This window comes from Hydractinia symbiolongicarpus, chromosome 10, assembly GCF_029227915.1.
Source record: "Hydractinia symbiolongicarpus strain clone_291-10 chromosome 10, HSymV2.1, whole genome shotgun sequence".
NCBI lineage: Eukaryota > Metazoa > Cnidaria > Hydrozoa > Anthoathecata > Hydractiniidae > Hydractinia > Hydractinia symbiolongicarpus.
In genome coordinates, this window is record NC_079884.1 from 23243588 (window position 1) to 23266282 (window position 22695).

The following is a 22695-nucleotide window of genomic DNA, read 5'->3' on the forward strand; positions in this document are numbered from 1 at the left end:
AGATTTGGCGCCAAAATCTCAAGAACAATCCTTCAGACTATGAACGTTACAAAGTATCGGAACGTCATCGCAAACTAAAGAAAGCACAAGCAACAGCGGTCCAACAAATTGAAGACGCATCTATCGAACCTACCAGCAGTAACGATTCGACCCTGAGCACCAGTTCTATAGAAGACATCGATTCTACCGAAAACACAAATGGTATCGACTCAGAAAGTCCCACAAGCTCCCAATCATGTCGTTCCTCATCACCATCGTCGTCATCTACCTCAAGTTCCCCAATTCAGCTTCCGTCTGACACTTTATTCCATTGCTGAAGAAATTTGTTAATATACAAAGTTCAAAAATTGTAAAATTTTCCAAATACTGTTCAAAAGAAAGAGGAACGTTTCAGTACAAATATATATCTCTACTGCATCTTTCTTTCTCTTACTTTCGATGAAAGTGAATCGAAATTTTCAAAAGTTCTTTTTTTATCGATTTCGTCCGACACTAAAATCAAACTCTAAATCCTTCCCCGTCAATATCTAGTATGATCACATCCTTTTTACCCAAACTAAACCAGCCCTCAGGCAATAGAATAAACGCATAGGGAAACCGTAATTATTTGCAGATTGTTTTTTATAGCCTATTCAAGTATCGATTTTTCCGTCCGACACTTTTTTAATAAAAAAATAGCCCCACAAGGAGATTTCTGTTTAACTTTTTTTAACAACACCATTGTCTTTAGTACTTTTAAAAAGAAGAGTTTCAAATAGCCTAATTCACCTGAATCTCTCAATTCCAATATTCTTCTTCGTCGCACCTTCTGTACTGAATACGCTACTGTTTAATTCTCAACAGGTCATAGCATTCAACTGCGGTGTATATTGAGAATAGTTTAACATACTGTACAAACAAAATGGTGGAACATATGAAACAAACTGAGAGGTATTACTTCAAACAATTTGATCGAAAAATATGACAAATTAGGCGTATCGTTTCGTGCCGAATGCCAAAACATAAACATTGTTGCATGTTTTGCATATTTAAATAAGAACAATGCAGATTTTGTAAAATTTTTGTGTTTATTTTCTGCATCTTTTTTATCCATGTGGTGTGGTGTCAAAATGTATTTCACTTTCTTGATGCGCGAGCAATAATATCTGTCTTTCAATTTGTCGACCTTAATTTTTGCAAATCGCCTTCAATATTCGCAGAACTATGTATCATCTATTTGTCTTCCAATCTGTCGACATTACTTATTGCAAATTGCTTCAATATTCGCAAAAATTGTGTATCATCTGAACGTAACCGTTGTTGTTTAGGTTCAAGACATGGAGAAGAAACATGTAACAGAAAGAACTTGATCAAACAAGCAATTTCCATAATGTATTGCAATTCACTTGGTTGGGTTCTTTTCAACTTGTTTGGTAAGCATACTAGATAAATTCTTCTCTCAAGGAATTTATTGCGCTCCCGACCGTTAGGATTCGTAACTCAAGAAATTTTCTCTTTTTTGTGTTTCTTTTTATTATTATATTAATACTACTATAATCAACCTAGGATGACCTCTTTGGTTCCTAATAGAACTATTATCAATGAGGGTCCTGCGAAGGGGGTCTTAGTGCATTCAAAGCTCCCATTCAAACTACGTAAGGCGTACAAACATAACAGTCGCTCAACTAGACAAGCACCTAAGATATCAATCCTATGCTCATGCTGAACGTTAAGCAAGAAGGATCGATTCACACTTTCCTAGTATCTGGCATTACTCCGCCGGGGTTTATGCCCAAGACACTCTGCACTGGAGGCGAAAGCTCTACCACAAGGCCATCATTCTTTGACCGTTGTACCTAATTTTCCTATTTTTACTTACAGCTTGCTTGTGTGTGAGCAACGGCGATAAAGATCGTTTACATAGAGTATTTGGATCAATGTTAACTGCACGAAACACAAGCAGCATAACAAACTTCAACCAAGCATCCATTGCTAATCTCACAACGAAACTCCATCCTATGAAGCAAAATCGTCTTGTAACGTATTCGAAATTTAGAACTAGTTTTGCTTCTAATAAAATAGTAAACAAATTTCAGAATAATTACAATTACAGACCATTTAAAAACTCTAAGTATGTAAAAAATGGAAGTAGACGGCCAACAAGAAATTTGGTTGTGTTTACATCAAATTCAAGCAAGACCAAACCGAACCTGCGAAGTAGAAACATTAAAAATGCAAGACCGGCTAAACGAATTCTACAGGCAAGCTCGAAGATGTCGCAAAACGAACAACATAAACCATTAACAAATGTGTTCAAAAGCATTCTAACTACACTGAGATCCAACCACCATACAACTATCAATAAAACTGGCAATACATATACCGAGTTAGCCAAAAAGAAAAACTCTATATATCACCCGAACTTTGACAATGGAATTGATGCGAATATGGGTTCAATATTGGGCATTGTTGGTACATTCACACCGAACGGTAGACATTCCGCTGTCAGGTGGGATGAGCAGGTAGTTCCTGCGATTGAAGAGCCCACCACAGTTCGAGGCACTTCTAAGAATATTATAAACAGAAACGCAGATGTAAATTCTGAACTAGAACAAGAGGAAACGCGTGCTATTGAAAGTTACATGAATGCACAAGGAGTTTCCAAGTCTTGCATTGAAAATGGAAAAGATTATATAACATCAAAATGTGGGGATCAAATTATAGATCATACCGGTCATTCCATATCAGCAATGGATAACACAAAAGGATTTCGATCTGGAACTGACGGGGAGGTACACTTTACGAATGAAAAAGAATCAAAGAATTTGCCAGTAGTTGTTCATTCCGATGGTTTGACGAGTCATATAAAGCATGATATTAACACGGAGCTATCAGCCGCAATTGATCCTACAAATGGCTATTTGCCAATGAGTAACATACAAAGCTTTCAGGAATTCAACCCTTATCGTGGCATGAACGTTTTAAACCAGTTACAAGATGATCCTTCGTTTGATGCGATGGAATATAAATCAAATCATCAACCTTTAGGTTTGCCAAGGGAGTCGACGCACTCTATTGAACATAATAAGGGATCGGCTTATCATAGCCTTGTCCAGTTTCATCATGGAGGAATGTTTCACACAGATCTTGATAATGGTAACCATGACAATCATGGAAGTATTGACATACTGGGTGCATATATTGGAGCAAATGGAGGTACAGAAGCTAAATCTAACTATAACTATGGTAGCCACACTGCGCCCGAAGATAATCATGACCATTTTAGTCATGAAAATTCACATGATTATCATGATAGTAATTCTTTAGAAAATGAAGCTATTGAACATAAGATCGCAGCCTTTTCACAGGCGGTTGGTCACCCATTTGTAGCATCAACCCATAGCAGTGAAGATGGCCACAGTAATAACGGACGCTACGGAGCAGGCGAAGTTTATATGCACACAGGTCTTTTTCCTGGATCGCGTATGCATAATGCTTTTGATGACCATGGAAATTATGGTGATAATCTTAACCACCATGACTCTGATAATATGGAAGCTAATGATGGAAATTCAGATCATAAAAACGATGACGGAGAATTTGACGACCACAACGACCACAACGACCATGAAAATGATAATGACTACACTAGTAACGAGAATGACGATGAGTCTGACCATGGTCATGGTCATGAAGGACAAACAATTGTTGATCATCACATTTATCATCATGGACACCGAAATCATCACCGTCAGCAACACCAAGAAGATACAGGAGAAGGGAGAGATGGAGGACATACCTATAATCTCGGTGGCAGCATAGGTAAGAAATTTTATTACGTATGAGCAAATGAATTACAACATTTTTTTAAACTTCATCTTCATTTACTTGCCTACCTGCCTGCCTGTTTGTTTGTTTTACTTTTATTTATGTTCCTACATTTTAGTTCATGCCATTGGTGATCCATTTGCTGGTCTGGAATACTCATTTAACACACCAAGTATGTTACACAATGCTTTATTGTTAAATTTAAACCTAACCCTCCTGTCATCAAAAACATTCTTCCTTAATATCTTATATTTGCGTCATTACACCCTAGATGGAAAGAATAATCAATTGTAACGTAAAAAATCCAAAAAAACCATGAAATATGTGCTGTGCAATTTACAGTGAGAGCTTCTAAATAAGAGGAAATTTCATGCAACAATTAAGAAGTTACTGTAAGCTATTTTCTTCTCCTTATTGCTCTTCTAGTAATGAATCATCCATCAGGTGGAGGTCTTGGTGCAATCGGACCATTAATTGCAGCAGGAGGAGGTGCCACAGGTGGATCTCCGCTAGGAGGAGGAGATCAAACGCCACCTCACACACTAAATAGTGCAAATGTATTTCAAGGAGGAGATACTTCACAAACAGGCGGGGGTGCCCCACCTACACAACAATCAGGAGTAATAGGGGGAAATGCACCTGCGCAGGGGATGGAAGGACCGCAAGGAGGAAGTATATCTGGAGGAACTTCGCCAACGGGAGGCAATACGCCTCCTGCACAAGGAGCTGCGCCAACAGAGGGTAACTCACCTGCACAAAAAGCGGGGGGATCACAACCAGGAGGAACATCTGGAGGTACCCCACCATCAGGAAGCAACGCACCTGCACAAGTGTTACCTGGGGGAGCGTCACCAACAGGGGGCAATAAACCAGTTACAGCTGGAGGACTACAAGGCGGAGCTACATCTGGGGGAGCTTCGCCAACAGGGGGTAATTCACCTGCACAAGAAGCGGGAGGATCGCAACCAGGAGGAACATCTGGAGGTTCCCCAACATCTGGAACCAGTACACCTGGTCAAGGAGTACCTGGAGGATCATCACCAACAGCGGGCAATAAACCTGCTTCAGGTGGAGGACCACAAGGCGGAGGTACATCAGGGGGTGCTTCCCCAACAGGGGGTAATTTACCTGCACAAGAAGCGGGAGGATCACAACCAGGAGGAACATCTGGAGGTTCCCCAACATCCGGAACCAGTACACCTGGTCAAGGAGTACCTGGAGGATCATCACCAACAGCGGGCAATAAACCTGCTTCAGCTGGAGGACCACAAGGCGGAGGTACATCAGGGGGTGCTTCGCCAACAGGGGGTAATTCACCTGCACAAGAAGCGGGAGGATCACAACCAGGAGGAACATCTGAAGGTTCCCCAACATCCGGAAGCAATACACCTGGTCAGGGAGTACCTGGAGGATCGTCACCAACAGCGGGCAATAAACCAAATACAGCTGGGGGACCACAAGGCGGAGGTACATCAGGGGGTGCTTCCCCAACAGGGAGTAATTCTCCTGCACAAGAATCTGGAGGATCACAACCAGGAGGAACATCTGGAGGTACACCCACATCCGGAAGCAACGCACCTGCTCAAGGAGTACCTGGAGGATCGTCACCAACAGTGGGCAATACACAAGCTACAGCTGGAGGACTAAAAGGCGGAGGTACATCTCAGGGAGCTTCCCCAACAGAGGGTAATTCACCTGCACAAGAAGTGGGAGGATCACAACCAGGAGGAATATCTGGAGGTACCCCAACATCCGGAAGTAATGCACCTGCTCAAGGAGTACCTGGAGGATCGTCACCAACAGGGGTCAATAAACTTTCTGTTCAAGGAGCTGAAGGATTACAAGGAGGGGATACATCTGGAGGAGCTTCTCCAGCAGGAGATAACTCACCTACCCAAGAAGCAGGAGGACCACAACAAGGAGGAACGTCTGGTAATACACCTGCGCAAGGAGCTAACGGACCTCAAGGAGGAAGTAAAGAAACACAAGGAGCTTCGTCAACAGGGAGCAATGCGCCTACCAAAGGGACGGCAGGACCACAGGAAAAAGCGTCGCCTGCCGGGGGGAAATTACCTACACAAGGTGCAACTTCTAATAAACAGTTTTCTCCAGCTGGTATGGCTTTTAGTGCTGGTAACAATCCAATGTCACAAAAAGGCACTGGAGCTGGGGGTGGGGAAGCTGCAGGTGGGGGAGCTGTAGGTGGGGGAGCTGCAGGTGGGGGAGCTGCAGGTGGGGGAGCTGCAGGTGGGGGAGCTGCAGGTGGGGGAAGTGCGGGTGGTGGAGCCGCTGGTGGTGGAGCCTCTGTTGGTGGAGCCGCTGGTGATGGAGCCGGTGGCGGTGGACCTGCAGGCGGTGGAGCTGGTGGTGGTGGTGGTGCAAGTGATGGAACTGCGGGTGGTGGATCCGCTGGTGGTGGAGCTGTAGGTAGTGGAGCTGGTGGTGGTGGTGGTGGTGCAAGTGATGGAGTTGCGGGAAGTGGAACTGCGGCTGGCAAAGCTGCTGGCGGTGGAGCTGTTGCTGGTGGAGCTGCTGGTAGCGGAGCTGCTGGTGGTGGAGCTCCTGGTGGTGGGGGTTCAAGTGGTGGAGCTGCGGGAGGTGGAACTGCGGCTGGCAAAGCTGCTGGGGGTGGAGCTGCTGCTGGTGGAGCTTCTGGTGGTGGCGCTGCGCGTGGTGGAGCTGAGGGAGGTGGAACTACGGGTGGTGGAGTTGCAGGTGGTAGAGCTGAAGGCGGTAGAGCTGTAGGAGGTGGAAATGCGGGTGGTGGATCCGCTGGTGGTGGAGCTGCTCGTGGTGGAGCTGCTGGTGGTGGAGCTGCTGGTGGTGGAGCTGCTGGTGGTGGTGCTCCTGGTAGCGGAGCTGCTGGTGGTGGAGTAGCTGGTGGTGGAGCTCCTGGTGGTGGAGCTCCAGGTGGTGGAGCTGCTAGTGGTGGAGCTGCTGGTGGTGGAGGTAGAAGTGGTAAAGCTGCAGGAGGTGGAAATGTGGGTAGTGGATCCGCTGGTGGTGGAGCTGCTCGTGGTGGAGCTGCTCGTGGTGGAGCTGCTGGTGGTGGTGCTCCTGGTAGCGGAGCTGCTGGTGGTGGAGTAGCTGGTGGTGGAGCTCCTGGTGGTGGAGCTCCAGGTGGTGGAGCTGCTAGTGGTGGAGCTGCTGGTGGTGGAGGTAGAAGTGGTAAAGCTGCAGGAGGTGGAAATGTGGGTGGTAGAGCTGCTGGTGGTGGAGCTGCTGGTGGTGGAGCTGCTGGTGGTGGAGTTGCTGGTGGTGGAGCTGCTGGTGGTGGAGCTGCTAGTGGTGGAGTTGCTGGTGGTGAAGCTGTAGGTGGTGGAGCTGCAGGTGGTGGAGGTACTGGTGGTGGAGCTGCTGGTGATGGAGTTGCTGGTAGTGGAGCTGCTGGTGGTGGGGCAGCTGGTGGTGGATATAGTGTTGGGGGTAATGTTGGAGCCAGTGGAAGCGTTGATAGTGGAGATGCTGGTGGTACTGGTGGTAGTGATGGGGTGGGTGGTGCTAGTGGTAGTGCTAGCGCTGGAGCTGGTGGTTCCGTGGCGAGTACGGGTGGTAATGCTGGTATTGATGATACCGATAGTAGTGTTAGAGCTGGTGGTAGAATTACTGGTGGCGGTGTTAGTGGCAGCGCTGGTAGTGGAACTGGTGCTAGTCGTTTTGGGGCGGGTGGAAATGCTAGAGGTGGTGGTGGTTCTGGAGGTAGCAGTAGTTCTGGAGCTAGTGGTAATGCTGGAGTAGGAACTAGTCGTTTTAGCGGTGCTGATGATGCTGGAGCAGGTACTGGTGTTAGCACTGCTGCGAATAGTAACAGTAATCGTTTTTCTAAAACCAATCGATTTAACTCTGTCAATACGCAATTTTCTAGCTCTTCCAACAGTAACTCGGGTATTAACTCGCCAGGTGCTACTTCACCAGATTTAGATAATCCAAACAAAGATGATAAATGCATGTGTTCTAAAAACTATGTAAGTGCTTCGTTAAAAGATAATGTGGGACAAGAAAATTATAGTAACAGAGACTTGTCAAGGCGAAACTGTATTTGTCAGTATGATAGTGCACCAGATGAAAACTTTGATAATGATGACGAGGAGAAAAAACAGACGTTTGTAACTACAGAAGACAATAAAAGTATAAAAGATATCAGTGAAAATACCAAAAGTAAAATGAAGCCTAAAAAACGAAAACTGGCAAGTAAGTTTGTCAACTTTGTTGAAAAAATGGCGGGAAAATTAAATGTGGACAAATTAAATGTAGCGGAAGAGCTGGTTAAAAACTTAAAGAAACAACGAAAAAATGAACAAACTTATTCGGATGTGACCACAATTAGTGAGTCGAACGATAATGATGCAGCTTTAGACAACGACGAAGAAGATGCTAAAGTGTTGAAGAAAAACTATTTATCCAGGGATAGAGATGACATTATGGAGGATATTTCCAATATTTTAAGCAAGAAGCATACAGTTGCTGAAGCTTATAACGCATTTGATGAGGAAGATTTTGATAACGATGATAATGATGATAGTGATGACGAAAAGCGAAAAGAAAAAGTAAGAAAAACGATAATTGAAGACCGATAGTAATTTCGTTAGGATTAAATATTAGATCAATTGGCTCATTCGAGCAAGGAAATTATGTACGGTATGGATAAAAGTTGAAACTCAAATAAGCTGTCTCAGTTTGAGAATACAGGTTTTTACAAGGAAGCAGTAATAAACATCTCTAGCTTATATTGCCATTGATGTACAATAAAATATGTAAATATATGTTAATTATGTTGATTTGTGAGAATGTAAATATGATCTTGTGTTTCATAATTGAACGTCATAGTTAAGGTTTCCACGACTAACAATACTTAACAAAATATATGCGGAGAGCAGTGGCTTATTCCAAAATTATGTAATCTCTTTCTGTAATAAATTCACGCATTTTTGACCCTATTAAATTTCATATTTCGTTAATGCTTTCAGCCAACCCAGGGTCCTTTGGTTATATCGTTTGATTAGTACAAAATCTTAAGAAAATTGTTGATTATTGCTGACGTCAGCGTGACTCTTTCCCATAATATTGGTCCTGTTGATTTTCCCTAACTCCGGCATGTTAAAAAAATGCAGCTAGCATATCTAAAGTTTCTTTACCTAACCTACGCATCTTCAAGAACAGTGCTTTTATAGCGTGCCGATTTTGGACTACTGTGAAGTTGATGTGTGTGCAAACTCAAAACCATAGTAGCCTCAATATCTTAGTAAGAGGTTTTAGTTACTTTCCTCTATTTTAAGTTGCTGTATACAACGTTGTTGTGATATACAACGAACGCTTACACTAGTGTTTCATAGTATTAATTGAGAAACTAGAAGTTGAAGGAAGCATATTAGCAAGCAATGTATGGAGGAGGGCTTGAACAAATAGAATGGTAAAAATGTTATGGTTAGGTAAATAAAAAGTAATTAGATTAATGCAAAGTTTCCGGAGATTTCAGCATTGCCAGAAAGATATACCTTTTTGTCCAAAAAGTACCACAAAATTATAGTAAATACACATTCGAAAGTTAACTAAGTTATCCCTTTAAACTTAGGGGTCATACTTCGTCAGTCCACCATTTAAACGACCTTAATGTTTCACCACGGCACTTATTTTTGACACCTTTCTTAAAATTTGGGGTCAAGCACAGAGAGTAATGTTGTGATTGTGTAACAATACCGTCGCGATGTCTAGTTTAAAATAAGGTGCACAGTCCAGTTTAAAATAAGGTGCACAGTCCAGTTTAAAATAAGGTGCACAGTAAGTAAACGCCGCCCTAAACTTTGACCTATTTTACAAAACATTTCTGATTTTTTATTGTATTGTTGTTTATACCTGGAATCACTGGCTCTAGTCTTGGTTTTAATATGTCATGAGAATCTATGATCAATTTATTTTCAGAATGTTAAAATTTTGAAATAAGAATGACTAATGGTAGCTAAACAAGACCTACAACCCTCCACAAAATATGTTGAGACAACTCCAAAAATAAGTCTAAAAAGGGTTCTTCATTCCCTCCCCCCTTTATCAATGTTGCCTTACTGGAGACTCGCTCAGCACAGGCAGCTACTACCCTCATCCTTGAACTGGGGGAAGGGGGACAAAAATTTGCAAAAAAATTAGTTTGTCTCATAATTTTTGTGGGGGATTGTAGATGGTAGGGATTTGTTGGTTCAATGAAATTATTATTTTCATTGCTTAATAATAGCATTTTTGCTTTGCCTTTTGGGCAAAGCAAAAATGCTATTATTAAAATGCCACCATTTTTAAACCATTAAACTTGACATCTGCAAAACACAGATCAGTGGGATGCAAACACATTTAACACCAACCGACATGTTGTGACTGTAGAGTTTATGAAGTAAAGAAACATCTTCCTACTAAAACGCAAGAAATAGTGAAATTAAGATTGATTTTGGTCAAGAATGATTTTTTGTTCTAATCTTTTTAGAACAACTGTCCAACATGGTAGCTAGTCAAAATTTCAATTTTAAGTTCACAGGTTATCTTAATAACATAAATGTAGGAATTTGTCAGCCTTTTGTATTTTTAGGAGGAAAAAACATTTTAATACAAATATTAACACCTAGAAATGGCTATTTTTATATCCCCATATATATTTAAAAAAGATTTTTTTAATGCAATGACGTATTTAAAAGTACTAGCCGGGAGACCTAGCGTAACAAATTGAGTCTAGCAAAACAGAAACCCTTTTGTGTACTTTTGGATTTCCTAAAAATTAATTTTTCACAACATATCCAAAATCCCAATAAAGGAAATGCTACTGTTCTCCACATACTACGCATACATACGGACTCGATTTGGATTATTTAATGGACTATAATTTGAGAGAGTAGCCACACTTTAATGCATTGCACAGACGCCCTATGTTTTATGACCTTAAAGATCGCAACTAGGCAAAAACATATAATAGGCTGACAAAAGAAACTAACCGGTTTCACCGTAGTGCGTATTTTTGTTCATAGATAAGCGACACAGGCCCATTTTGTAATTTCATGACAAGTCATCCAAGCAAAGTAAAGAAAGATGCAAATATTTTTAACAATATTAAACATATATAATTCTTTGCAAGAATACACCAAAGATACTACAAAACAAAAATTAGTGAATGTGTTAATATATGATTATAGGCGTTGCTGTGTTTGATCTGTAACAACCCTTGACCCTAGCACTGTGTAGGAGAACTGATTACGGTCTACAACGTAGACACTGCTTTGGAGAGACTCGACTGAAAAAAAAAAGGGAAATACGGATAAATCCTTGCTTTCGGTTATCTTGATTGCATCGACAAAAAAGAACAGTTTCTAACGTTCAGTTGGTGGTCCTTCTTCTGCATTTTCCGCATTTTCTACATTCTCCGTATTTTCAACACTTTGTCTCGAACTTGGTTCTCCTAAATTTTTATAGTTTTGACCAACGTCACCAATTTCGATTGCTTTGGTGGCATCGACGTTTGCATTATCCTGCTCTACGATTGGTTGTTCTTCTGGTGCATTATTTTCAATTTTTTGTTCGTCGTTAGAGTTAATAGTAGCACCATTATCAATACTTCCTAAGCCCATTTTCTTCAGATCATCTTGTATATTATCAAAATTTTTGGGAGATTGCTCATCCGGTTGACTTCCGTCGGCCTCGTCATCATGCTGCTGTTCTTTTTCTTCTACAGGTTTTGAATATTCAGGTACAGGTTGATCTACGTATTGGCTGTTTTTAGGTACTTTGAAAGGATCCGACGCATCAATGTCGATATAACTTCTGGATTTTGGATTCTCGTATTCTTTATGAGCTCTTCGTAAATCTTGTTTATGGTGATGATGCCTTGGAGCCCCTATGAGTAAATAGAGTTATAAATAAATGAATGAGTGGAACGGATAGATGAATGAATGAATGAAGGTATGGACGAATGAATGTATTAATTAATGAATTAATAAACTAATGAATGAATGAATTATAGCTCAAGTGGTGCTTGGATTCAGTGAAAATTTCAAATTTGTTCTGCTGTGAATTTTTTTTTTGTTCAGTAGCACAAGTTCTTCTACGTTACCTTTATAAATGTCTCAAAAACAAGAAAACAGTAAAAAAAGTGAGCAAATGAAATTGTAAAGAGGAGCTGGGTAAACTCTATACCTCCATGAAGGTAGGTTTTACAAGATTTATAAAATATTTAACAATTCTTCAATAAGTAAAAAAGTTCAACATAAAAACGCAAAAATAGACTAAAAAGTGTTGAACTAAAAATGTGAAAAGATAAAACACCTCAAACGAAATTTCCTGGTTCTCATAAAAGAAAGTACGTAGGGTTATAAAAAGTTTTACCTTCAACACTGATGTGTAACACGAGACAAACAACAGCAAGAAAACACGACCTCCTGCAATAAAAAAACAGAAAAATTGGTTGAACTATTTAAACATATACTAAACACAAATACTATTGAATCTACTGATTGCCTAGGATTGAGTAGCAGTAGATGACGTCGTGGGTGATCTAAGATCTAAACGCCTCAGCACCTAGACTCTTGTGTTGACCCTTAAAGGATGCCTTTTTTAAAAAAAACTATTTTTAGTCAATATATAATCACCTTTACCAAACTTAAGCAGCGATTGGTGGCAGAGAAAAAGAGTTAAACAGTGTATGTTGGTTAACTTCTCAGAAGTTATGTCGGTCCAACTGTGGGATGTGGGATGTCTTTCCTCGATTTTTCCCGGACATTAAAGGTTAATTAAAATAATCGTTTCTTCAATTTAACATTAAAATAATAAAATAAAAAATATAAATAAAATACAAATAAAATATATATTTACTATTATTTATTATCGAATTTTTTTCAACATAAGAGCACATGATTTTTTACAGTAAGTCACTTTGGCACCATAATAGAGTTAATAAAAAATGGCTCAAAAATTTTTTCGGATTTTGTCGGCCTACAACCCTGGACATATTATATTGGGAAAATGAGTCAAATTTTAAAGACCGCAACCACAAACAGTTAAGGACGCTATCTTTACCTAAGGCGGGAGAAAGGAGGGGGGGGAGGGGACCACAATCCGAAATGCATCTCAGCATGCGCAGTTTTACTTGTTTTTATTTTGCTTCGAAAAAATCGCTTCGCCAAAAAGTAGAAACAGTTCCTACATTTTAGTGGCGAAATATTTCGATGTAAACTTTTAGCCAATCAAAAGGCAATATTCAGTGTTTATTCTTCGAAAAACCCATTACTAGCCTAGTTTACTAAGACTTCTTCGAGAACATCAAATTCAGTTTCTCCCAAACGAAAGCTTAGACGCAAACAAATGTCAGAGCAAATCCCTAAAATTTGAACCTCCCTCATAGCAAACCCCAATTACAATCAACTAATGAGCACAAATTCAACGTAGTCACATCTTACCCTCCTAAATAATACAAGAATTAATGATATTTGTTCGCGTAAGTGAGGTCATTCGCGTTCAAAACAAAGGATTTCCCCGATATTGACCACGTCAGTAAAGAAAGAAAAATTAATCAATCAAAAAACGTTGTCAGTATTCTGACTCCAGAAAACCTTAACTATTCTGATTTGCTTGTGGTAAGAATTTTTTTGTGATTTTGAGTCTTCTTGCTAACCATTACTGGAAAGTAGCTATACAAAATAATTGTCTGCTTTTTAATACCCAAAAGAGTGCTTACATTCAGTATTTTAAGGTGACGGTATACCTTTATTGTATCAAAAAATCGATTTTTTTTATTGGCCATTTATACTAAAGAAACGACGATCTTCTTTGGTGACACTTTTTATTTATTTTTCGAAGGGGAATACTGACTTTATCCAAATAACTAATTTCTTTCTGATCGGTCTTTCACACCTTAAATTGAATAAGAGTTAAGAGTGAATGTTTTAACACTTATCATCCTCTTGAGTATAACTTTTAAAAATAAATTATATTTCCTTTCCGAAAAGAAATGGCCATCTGAAAAACACACTTTCAGTTCTAAAAATGTATGCCATCCTGTTCTGTTTCTGCAAGTCACAGAAAAATGTTAAACGACTTAGAAAGTTCTATATTGCTGTGGTATTCTCAGTCACGTCTTTGCGAATAATAAAATTAAAAAGGACAACCTTCTGAATATTCATCGCCTCAGAAGTGTGAAAGTATCACCATCACCATAAGTATGCTTGAAAGATGTGATATTTTAAAAAATCTTTAAAACACTTTTTCGTGGTGTTGTTTTTTTCTTATACTGAATTCGCCGTTCACAATTCGCTTCGATGTAAAGGGTGTTTTTCACGAAGCGAATTGGGCGGCGAATTCATCGGCGACATGTATCTGAGCATGCGCAGTTTCATTTGTTTTCATTTTGCTTCAAAAAATTCGCTCTGCCGAAAAGTAGAAACACTTCCTACTTTTTAGCGCCCAAAAATTTCGCTGTAAACTTTTCACCGATGAGAACGCAATATTTAGTGTTTATTCTCAGGAAAACTCATTACTGGGAAGAATTCAGAATAGCTGTCTGGTTTTTAATACCCAAAAATTTATCAAAATTTACTTGTCAGTGTTCACACACACTAAGAATTTATCACAATTTACTTGTCAGTGTTCAGAGCGTACTTAGGACTTGGGACCTTAGGTTATTTGCCAAGATCCAAAATTAAAGGGTATTAATTTTTGCTAACGTCAGTACGTGCCACTTCCACTAATTTCGTACCGTTCTGTGTAGTGAAGCGATTTGTTTTACAAAGTAGATGCGGACGGTACAAAGTGCAGCCAGCGCATTTCTGAATTTGATTACTCGGCCTGCATCACTGCCAAAATGTAACTTTTGCAGTCTACCGAATGCAGAGCACTGGTCAAGTGATACAGTTTGCCTATTCGAGGAAGACTCGAATATTATTTCCTGGGTTACATGCGCATTTCCTAATGGTTTATGGATTTGTTGCCACACTTCAATTGGTGTTTTAAATAAAAGTATCGGTTCGCTCGTCAATTTGCAATACCCCTAAAGAACCATCTATCGATATTATTATTATATATATATAGATATATATTATTATGATAAAGTGCTGCCAGGCTATGTACAGTTTTTTATAAGGACAATTTATACAATATTAGGACTTCAGAGGTCCAAAATTTTAAAACATGTTAAAAATATTCAAGGCTTTGTCAATGTCAATAAGTATTAAAATACGCCTTCAAACTTCGAAAATGATAAAATAAGAGAAAAATTAAGAACAGGGTAGATCATTTTGAGGATTAAAAACTTAAGAAGGTTAACGAACATGTCGAGTGTTCTTTTTAAAAAAAGTGTAGTCATGCTAAGAATATATTAAGAATATATAACGCTAATATTTGTCGAAACGATGTGAGGACACTGAAACTAAAAAGCACTAGCTACTTTTTTTAACCATAAGAACAGCGAAGCTAGGAATGGCTGCAAAACAAGAAAAATTGCAATTTGATCATTTGCTGTCCTCAAAAACCACAAAAAACACGAAAAAATACTGTAGAGGTGTATATTTTGCAAAATTTGGGAAAATCGTGCTTAAATTTTGCATCGCAAATAATGGTAATGACTTGTAAAATAAATAAAAAATGCTTAAATTAATAATAATAAGAAAAAAAGTATAGCCTAAACAAAAGAGAACACCTCAGACTGAATCTAAATTTGCTGGTTCTTATAATAAGAAATAGACTTTTACCTTTTCTTTGCCATGTTTGTTATTCCATAGTTTTTTTGTTATCGAAGGTGAGTTAAACCCAGTGGGCAGTAAAGTAGAAAACAGGTGGCTATTCAAAAACATATCTGCTTGAGCATGAAAAGAAAATTTAAACAAACTATCTAGACACAATTCACGTGATTTTTAGAACAAAATGGTAGATGGTGAAGTGCAGGAAGCCTAATTTTTTTATTATTTTTTTTTTTTTTAAAGACATTTAAAAATACATCCACGGGTTAAATTAAATTTCAACTGCGTCTGGATTTACTTATTTTTTGATATCTTTGCCAATCTCAAAAGTTTTTATTTGTGTTTTTCCGAAAATAGTGAAATTTACAGATGATGATGACGATGATGATGATAAAGAATTTTAAGATTGGAAGAAGTAGATGATGCTAACGTTATCTTTCTTCGTATGTTTTCTAATAACCTTAGATAAATAAAGACTCAAGAAAATGTTGAATCTTACTGACCAGTCATTCAACTGAATACAGCAACCATCAAAGCTTTTCCTTAACGTATCTATTTTTCTATATTAGAGAATTCGTACAATTTTAACAGTCAAAGCAAGATATGCTGACATAAGCTTTTTTTACCATCAAGAAGGACAACCTTTATCTACCCTTTTGGTGTTCGTTTTCATGAATGTCGTAATTTGACCACTTCCTAATAAAAACAACTTAGGAAAATAGTTACATAACCAAAGAAGTTTTTGTTGTAAGAAAAAAAACACAGAATGTTTTGATAGGTTATTTTAATGTCTCGCTGTTTATTTGATGAAATAAAAATTCTTTTTTGATCAGGTTGTGGAAACAAGTGAAAGAAAGCCTTGCCCTAAAACCATTCACGTTAATAACCCTACAATAACTTTTTAAGGGAGGCGAACCTCGATCGCCGTCCCAGGGTCAGAAAAGATACAAGGTGCCCTGGGGACGAGGTTGAAGGGATGCAATACCGGAGAATATTACCTGATAGATTTTAAAAAATCGATTAGTATGAACAACTCCGATTGTTTCTTTGGTTTAGGGTTCATCAAAACGGGACTTTTTATCAAGTCATAGTAAACCGGCTTGAAAAGCCATTATTAAAATCGTATCATTAAAACGAAAACTCATACAAAACATGTGTGCTCAGCAAACGACTCCGATTGTAACTTTTAGAAGGTAAAAAACGCATTTGAATCATTGTTTATGTGAACTGACATGAAAAGGTGGTTTTGGGGTGAGCGACTTATAATTTCTTTTGTTTCCTATGGAAATCTATTTTTAATTGTTTACGTTTTTGTGGTACCATTTTAATAATGGCTTTTTACACTGGTTAATATGACTCCATGCAAGGTTCTATCAATCGAATCAATCGACTTTTTCATACTAAATGTTTTTTTGTATCAGTTAAGGTAAAAATTCATGATATTCCACAGATAAAGTTATCATTCAATTACAAGGTCACGTTTTATATTTCATTAGATGTTTAAAAAAGCTTTATTCTACCTACAAAGGATTGCGGTTAGAAAAGATTATCATGCTGTGTTATTTTTACATATCCAAAAGCAGAGAAACTTTTGTGATTATGTTGTCAAATACTTGTGTAGTGCAAAAACATTTCGCTATTGCAAAGTCTGCCCGTGCTTGAGAACGTTCAGTTGTGATCAAGGCAACGATATGACATCTGAAAGATCTCTTCTTGAACAGAAGCATGAAGAATATCAGAAAAGCATAAAACACATGGAAGATTTTCTTACTTCAGTAGGGATATCTGGAGAAAAAGGGCTTTGGATTTTTGGATATGGTTCTTTGTTATGGAAAGTTAATTTTAAGTATGATATGGAAAAGATAGGGTATATAAAAGGATACGTTAGAAGATTTTGGCAAGGAAGCACAGATCACAGAGGAACGCCAGAGAAGGTGAAAAATTCATTCCGTGTTTTTGTTTCTTTGTAACTTATATGCCTACATGTGCGTTTGTGCCTACCTTATTGGTTTTATGCCTATGAGCCTTATTGAGTGACTACGTCTCCGACGTGGTTCATGTGCCTCAGAGTTTTAAGTTCCTTTGTATTTCAGTGTTGCATATTACATATTTTCACAAAAAAATGCATAAAATAAAAATTGGCAGATTGGAAGTGGACGTGCATAAGGTGAAAGCAAGTATAGCTCTATAGATATGGAATTATTTTTCGACTGTTATCTGTCTTTGACGTTGTTTTATCATTGGTGTTGTGTTTTAAAAGAAAGGTTAGAAGTCAAGTTTTAAAGATTAACAGCTGCTTGTGAAAAAAACAAACAAACTTGTATGTATTCAAAATATTAAATTTGCATGAGAGTTGATTAATAATTTATTTATAAAAAGCTGAAGATAGCATAGTTCATAGATACACATAGATGCCCGCTCTACAATCCAGCGCATTATATTTTTTAAATTTCGAAGGTCTTTCCCAAGCTGGTTCCCGCACTTGTTGTTGAGTTTTGCGTCCTAATGTGAAAAAGAGGCAAGAGGCGACGATGTTGAGTTTTAGTGCATTTCTTAAACTTCCAAGCAGAATTATCTTGTACTCGGCAGGCTAAATTCGACAAATGTTTTTCGTTTTACGTGAAAATCAAAAATACATTTTGCAGCTAATTCGCCGCCAAATTCGTTATTCACAATTTGGTCCATTAAGATCCTCCTTTTTTTCCACTTAAAGACAATTAATTTTGATATATATCACAACCAAATCTCGGTAGAGGTTAGGGGAAATAGCAAAGCACGGTTTTTTTTGTTATGTGGTGTCATTTGTAAAGAGTGAGCCAATGACATAAATTTTTAGGATTTACGTACAGGGCACTTTGGTTACACTAAATTTGGTATTTATTACAAAAAAAAGCACTGGATTTGTTTACAAAAGAGAACAGCCTCGATGTTGTTTGATGTTGTTCTTACAGGTAGCTTAGCTACCCTATATAGCTAGATTAAGGATTAAACTAGCATTTATTACTTAATACTCAGTAAAATAGGTCAAGTTTAAATATTAAACTTTTTCGCTATAGCTAGCTAGACTAAGTATGAAAGGACAAGGCTGAGATTTTTAGCTGGGTTAAAAGTCAAAACTTAAGAGGAAAATTACATCACAGTTTTTAAAATTATATTACACATACTATAGAACACCTGCGGGAAAATTCATTGTTCATCAAGTTACCCCATATGGGTGATATGGAAGATTTCTTTATTAAAAAACCTCAGAAACATTTTCAAGTGGATTACTTTCACAATAACAAAAATTGAAAATTTTTGAGATAAACTTTTGCGATTTTGTCATTTATTAGTTTTCAAATTTCTCGCTGGAAATTTTTAAGGTTTAAAACCCATGTCGCACAGTAACTTCTTCGTCCTTATCATAATGTCATATACATAAGCTATGCAACAACTTTTGCAGGAAAATAAAAACACAAAGAGAAAAAGGTTGTTATAAAAATATTATAAATTAATTTCAAACCGATTAGTCCCTGCAGCCATTTTGGTGTCAGCGGTATGAAAAACTATGCTAAAACTATACTAAGTAAAAGTCCTATTACTTCAGTAAAAATTGAAATAATGACTTGAAACTTAGTATTACATGTTTTTAGACCAGTTTGATGAAATAAACCCAAAAAAATTTTTGCTACTATCATAGTTTTTGAGTTCTTGAATTTAGCCATTTTTGGAGACGCCAATAAACTGTTTTTGATAGCATATCATTTTGACAAGCCATGTGTACAGAAAACATTCAAAGTGATTCTCAGGATTTAAAATAATTCAACAGATAAAATGTGTCCTAGGTTTAGGAACAAATACCTTATCCAGCTCAGAGAAAGTGGGAATGAGTTTCTAAAGCACAGTGTCAAATACATAATCTAAATTTTATGCCATATAAATACAAAGTGGTTAGAAGTTATTTTTTTGTCCACCTGGATCTGCAACACATTAACTTGCACTAATAACTTGTACCACTCACAATTTATTTTTGAATATCAACAGGAACTTATTATGCAAAATGAAAAATGCTAAACAACTGTATTTGCTTTGCAGAAGTAACAATAGGCTTCATCATAAATCCTGTAAATGTTGGTTTATGAAAAATGCATTATACCTTTAATGCTATAAGCGCTCCACTGGATTTGTAACACATTACAAGTGTCCTCCGTGTGACACAGTTACCCTTTACTAAGTCTTAACCTGGACAGAGACTTCAGGTCTTCCGGCTCTAAGCGAATATTACTTCTGGCTATACTTTCCAATATTTTGTTATTTCATAAAAGAAACCTGAAAATCCACAAAAATTTATTTATGAAAAATAGGTTTCTGTTCGATAAAAGAAACCTTAACATTTGCAGTAATTTATTTATGAAATATAGGTTTCTGTTTGTCGTGACAACATATTTAACCAACATGCAATGCCTTGCATACCTAACTAGCTATATACTCAAGTCTTGACTGTTCACTGCTATGGGAGGTCCAAATAACTACCTAGCTATTTTTATTTAAAATGACAGAATGCCTTGAAAAATCTTTTGTGTAGCTAGCTACATAAAAATAATATATTTAGCTCTTGTACTTTATCACTTAATTATTTAATAACAAATGTGCCCTGGAGTGATGGCATGGTACTAGCTAGGTAGCTTAAAATCACAAAATAAATAATATCCAGATGTGACCATCCATCATCATCAGGCATCAGAAAGGCGTTTCTGTTCTTTACTTCTCATTGTGGGGTACCTCAAATTCTTGTAAATCCAATGAAAAAAAATTACTTAAGACTTCCTCTCCTTTCCCTTGCACCACTCATGGCATTTCTTAGCATGTCTTCAGTTCGAAGCCACGATTCCTTAGATTCCAACTGCGTCTCGTTCACAAGTTTCAGCGCTAGCCAATATGATGGACAACGTCGAGGAACCCTGGGTAATTTTGAAAAATGTGGTTCTGCCTTATGATTTTCAGATTTTTGCCGCTAATATCAGCATATTTTAGCCCTTGAATGCCACACCTCCGTATATATAGGAGTTAGTAATCTTTAATAATATCGCGCACATTTCAAGGAGTCAACCAAAAATAATTTATGGTTGCCCCCAAAGCACATAGGCGCGTGAGAAAAGCAATTATGCACAATTTGTTATGAAAATATTGAAAGAAAAAGTTAGCTCTGTGTTCTCGGGCAATCGGTACCGCTTTAATAATAGTTTTGTTTGCATCTTAATCGAGTTAAAAGTTGACATACCTAATGTTTCTTCGTTTTTATACCTAATGTAATTACGGAATACATTTAAAAGCAATGTCTTGTAAAATCCTAGCTAGCGTGAGAAGTCATTGCACAGCTATAATAATATGTTTTATTCTTTTTAGCCTGGAAGGGTAGCAACTATCGTACCAGCGAAAGACAGCAACGTAAGTTATAAAATATTGTCTCAAATTCAGCGTCTTTGCTTTTTTCTAAAATTCAGAATTTGTTGTTGTTGTTACTCTCGTCTTTTTTTTTTAACTCATGAGCAAAACTATTTTTTTATTTTTCAGCAATCTTTATGGGGTATAGCCTATCATATTCCACCAATTCATGCGGAGGAAACACTTAATGTTTTAAACTTTCGGGAGAAAGGAGGGTACTCGTTGAAAAAAGTTGAGTTACTGACAGCTGATACGCCATCACAATCGATAGAAGTTCTTCTATATGTCGCAAATGAAGGGAACAGCGACTATGGAGGTGATCATGATCTAAGACATATCGCGTTGCAGATAGCACAAGCAGTTGGACCTAGTGGCCCAAATAGAGAATATTTATTTAATCTAGCAGAAGTGCTACGTCGAAAGAACTTAGCTTCAAGTGACGACGCCCAACATGCTTTAGAATTAGAAAAGATGGTCAAATCTATTTTGCATAATAATGAAAAGTAAATGGTACGAAATATAAAATGTTGAAATTCGATATAACCTAGGAGGCTTGTAAAGGAGGCAAGACATATCCTATCAGATTGGAAATAACACACTTCCTGTGTTTGTCTTTAGTGCAAAAGTAACGCAAGTTAATGATTAAGCCTATCCGAGATTAACCCATTTCAGCAGCCCACTCCAGACTTAGCCTAATACATTAATGTTATACATTTATTAACTTTGGTATCAGTGTTTTTTGTCCTAGCCAATGTTATTGTTTCTTTCGTGTTATCTTTACCAAATTTTTACTAAGCTGCAACTTGATTTATGGCAATCTGTATCTATCTCTATCAATACGATAAAGTATATATTTTGGTTAAAATTCAACAACACTTTCTAATAATCTCTGCGAAAAACAATGGAATTTTAATGACGTCCAGCAGTGACTCATCAAGTACAAAAATTTACCGAAAAATTTAAACACCTGTTGCGTCTATTGTGAAGAGCTTAAACTTTTGAGCTTTTAGAAAGTTTAATTGGCGATTTGTTTAGCAATTACTTCAATTGGATAAAGCTTGAAGTTCTGATCAAAATAACGCATACGATCATATGCTTTCGACTAACGGTTAAGGAGATCTAAGGCTTTAAATTTTCTGCTGACGTCAGCAAAAAAACAAAAACACATGTACAAAAACAAATGTTTAAAAATTCACTTACACGTTGCCCCTATTGTGTAGAGAATCATGTGTTTTGACAAACGGTCGAAGGGATATTTTTTAGGGTTTGATGGTTTCTTGATGACATTGCCAACCTGTCTTTTCCGAAACAGGTGGTTCCTAGTTACCCAAGTGGGGGAAGATGTCAGTTATTTCCATCTGTTTCCAAGTAATTTTGCCTTAAGGTTATAAGTGCATTACAATGGCCTTGTTGTTGGTTGACTGATTTAGCTGAATGAGGTAATGACAGGTTGATGCCTGCGTTTAAATTTAAACCCAAGTTGGAAGATAGTATCGGAAGTGCTGTATGTAATTCTTATGTATAGGCGCCATGGCTTACCTGTACTAATCGGTCAACCCGGTCTCACTCAGGTGTAAGGTGTAATATACTTTTACGTGAATTATTTCGCGAACCGAAAATGTTGTGCATGGTTTTTCTAATACAAGATATTGACAGGTTGTTATTTGTGGGTAAATGTTACCCAAAGTTGCAGGAAAGTTTTTTTTTAATATGCATTACATTTAAAAAACTCTAAATTCAACAAGGCAAATCGTGTTATTCAACT

At 37.7% G+C, this 22695-nt stretch overlaps 3 protein-coding genes across 3 annotated transcripts; 2 read left to right on the top strand and 1 right to left on the bottom strand.

Annotated features, from left to right (window-relative positions):
• The first annotated feature begins 901 nt into the window (after positions 1-901).
• LOC130612982 (uncharacterized PE-PGRS family protein PE_PGRS54-like) lies at positions 902-8699 on the top strand. The gene is made up of 5 exons (XM_057434309.1): positions 902-930; positions 1048-1412; positions 1861-3801; positions 3926-3979; positions 4234-8699. The coding sequence occupies exons 1-5, from the start codon at positions 902-904 to the stop codon at positions 8382-8384; spliced, it is 6540 nt and encodes a 2179-aa protein (XP_057290292.1). The 3' UTR covers positions 8385-8699.
• Positions 8700-10881: 2182 nt separating this feature from the next.
• Positions 10882-15592, bottom strand: LOC130613221 (uncharacterized). The gene is made up of 3 exons (XM_057434556.1): positions 15519-15592; positions 12163-12215; positions 10882-11674 (listed from the first exon to the last, which is right to left on the bottom strand). The coding sequence occupies exons 1-3, from the start codon at positions 15530-15532 to the stop codon at positions 11151-11153; spliced, it is 591 nt and encodes a 196-aa protein (XP_057290539.1). The 5' UTR covers positions 15533-15592; the 3' UTR covers positions 10882-11150.
• A 1139-nt stretch (positions 15593-16731) lies between these two features.
• Positions 16732-21704, top strand: LOC130613169 (putative glutathione-specific gamma-glutamylcyclotransferase 2). The gene is made up of 3 exons (XM_057434493.1): positions 16732-17440; positions 20892-20933; positions 21060-21704. Exons 1-3 carry the CDS (start codon positions 17003-17005, stop codon positions 21435-21437), a joined length of 858 nt encoding a protein of 285 aa, XP_057290476.1. The 5' UTR covers positions 16732-17002; the 3' UTR covers positions 21438-21704.
• Positions 21705-22695: the final 991 nt, after the last annotated feature.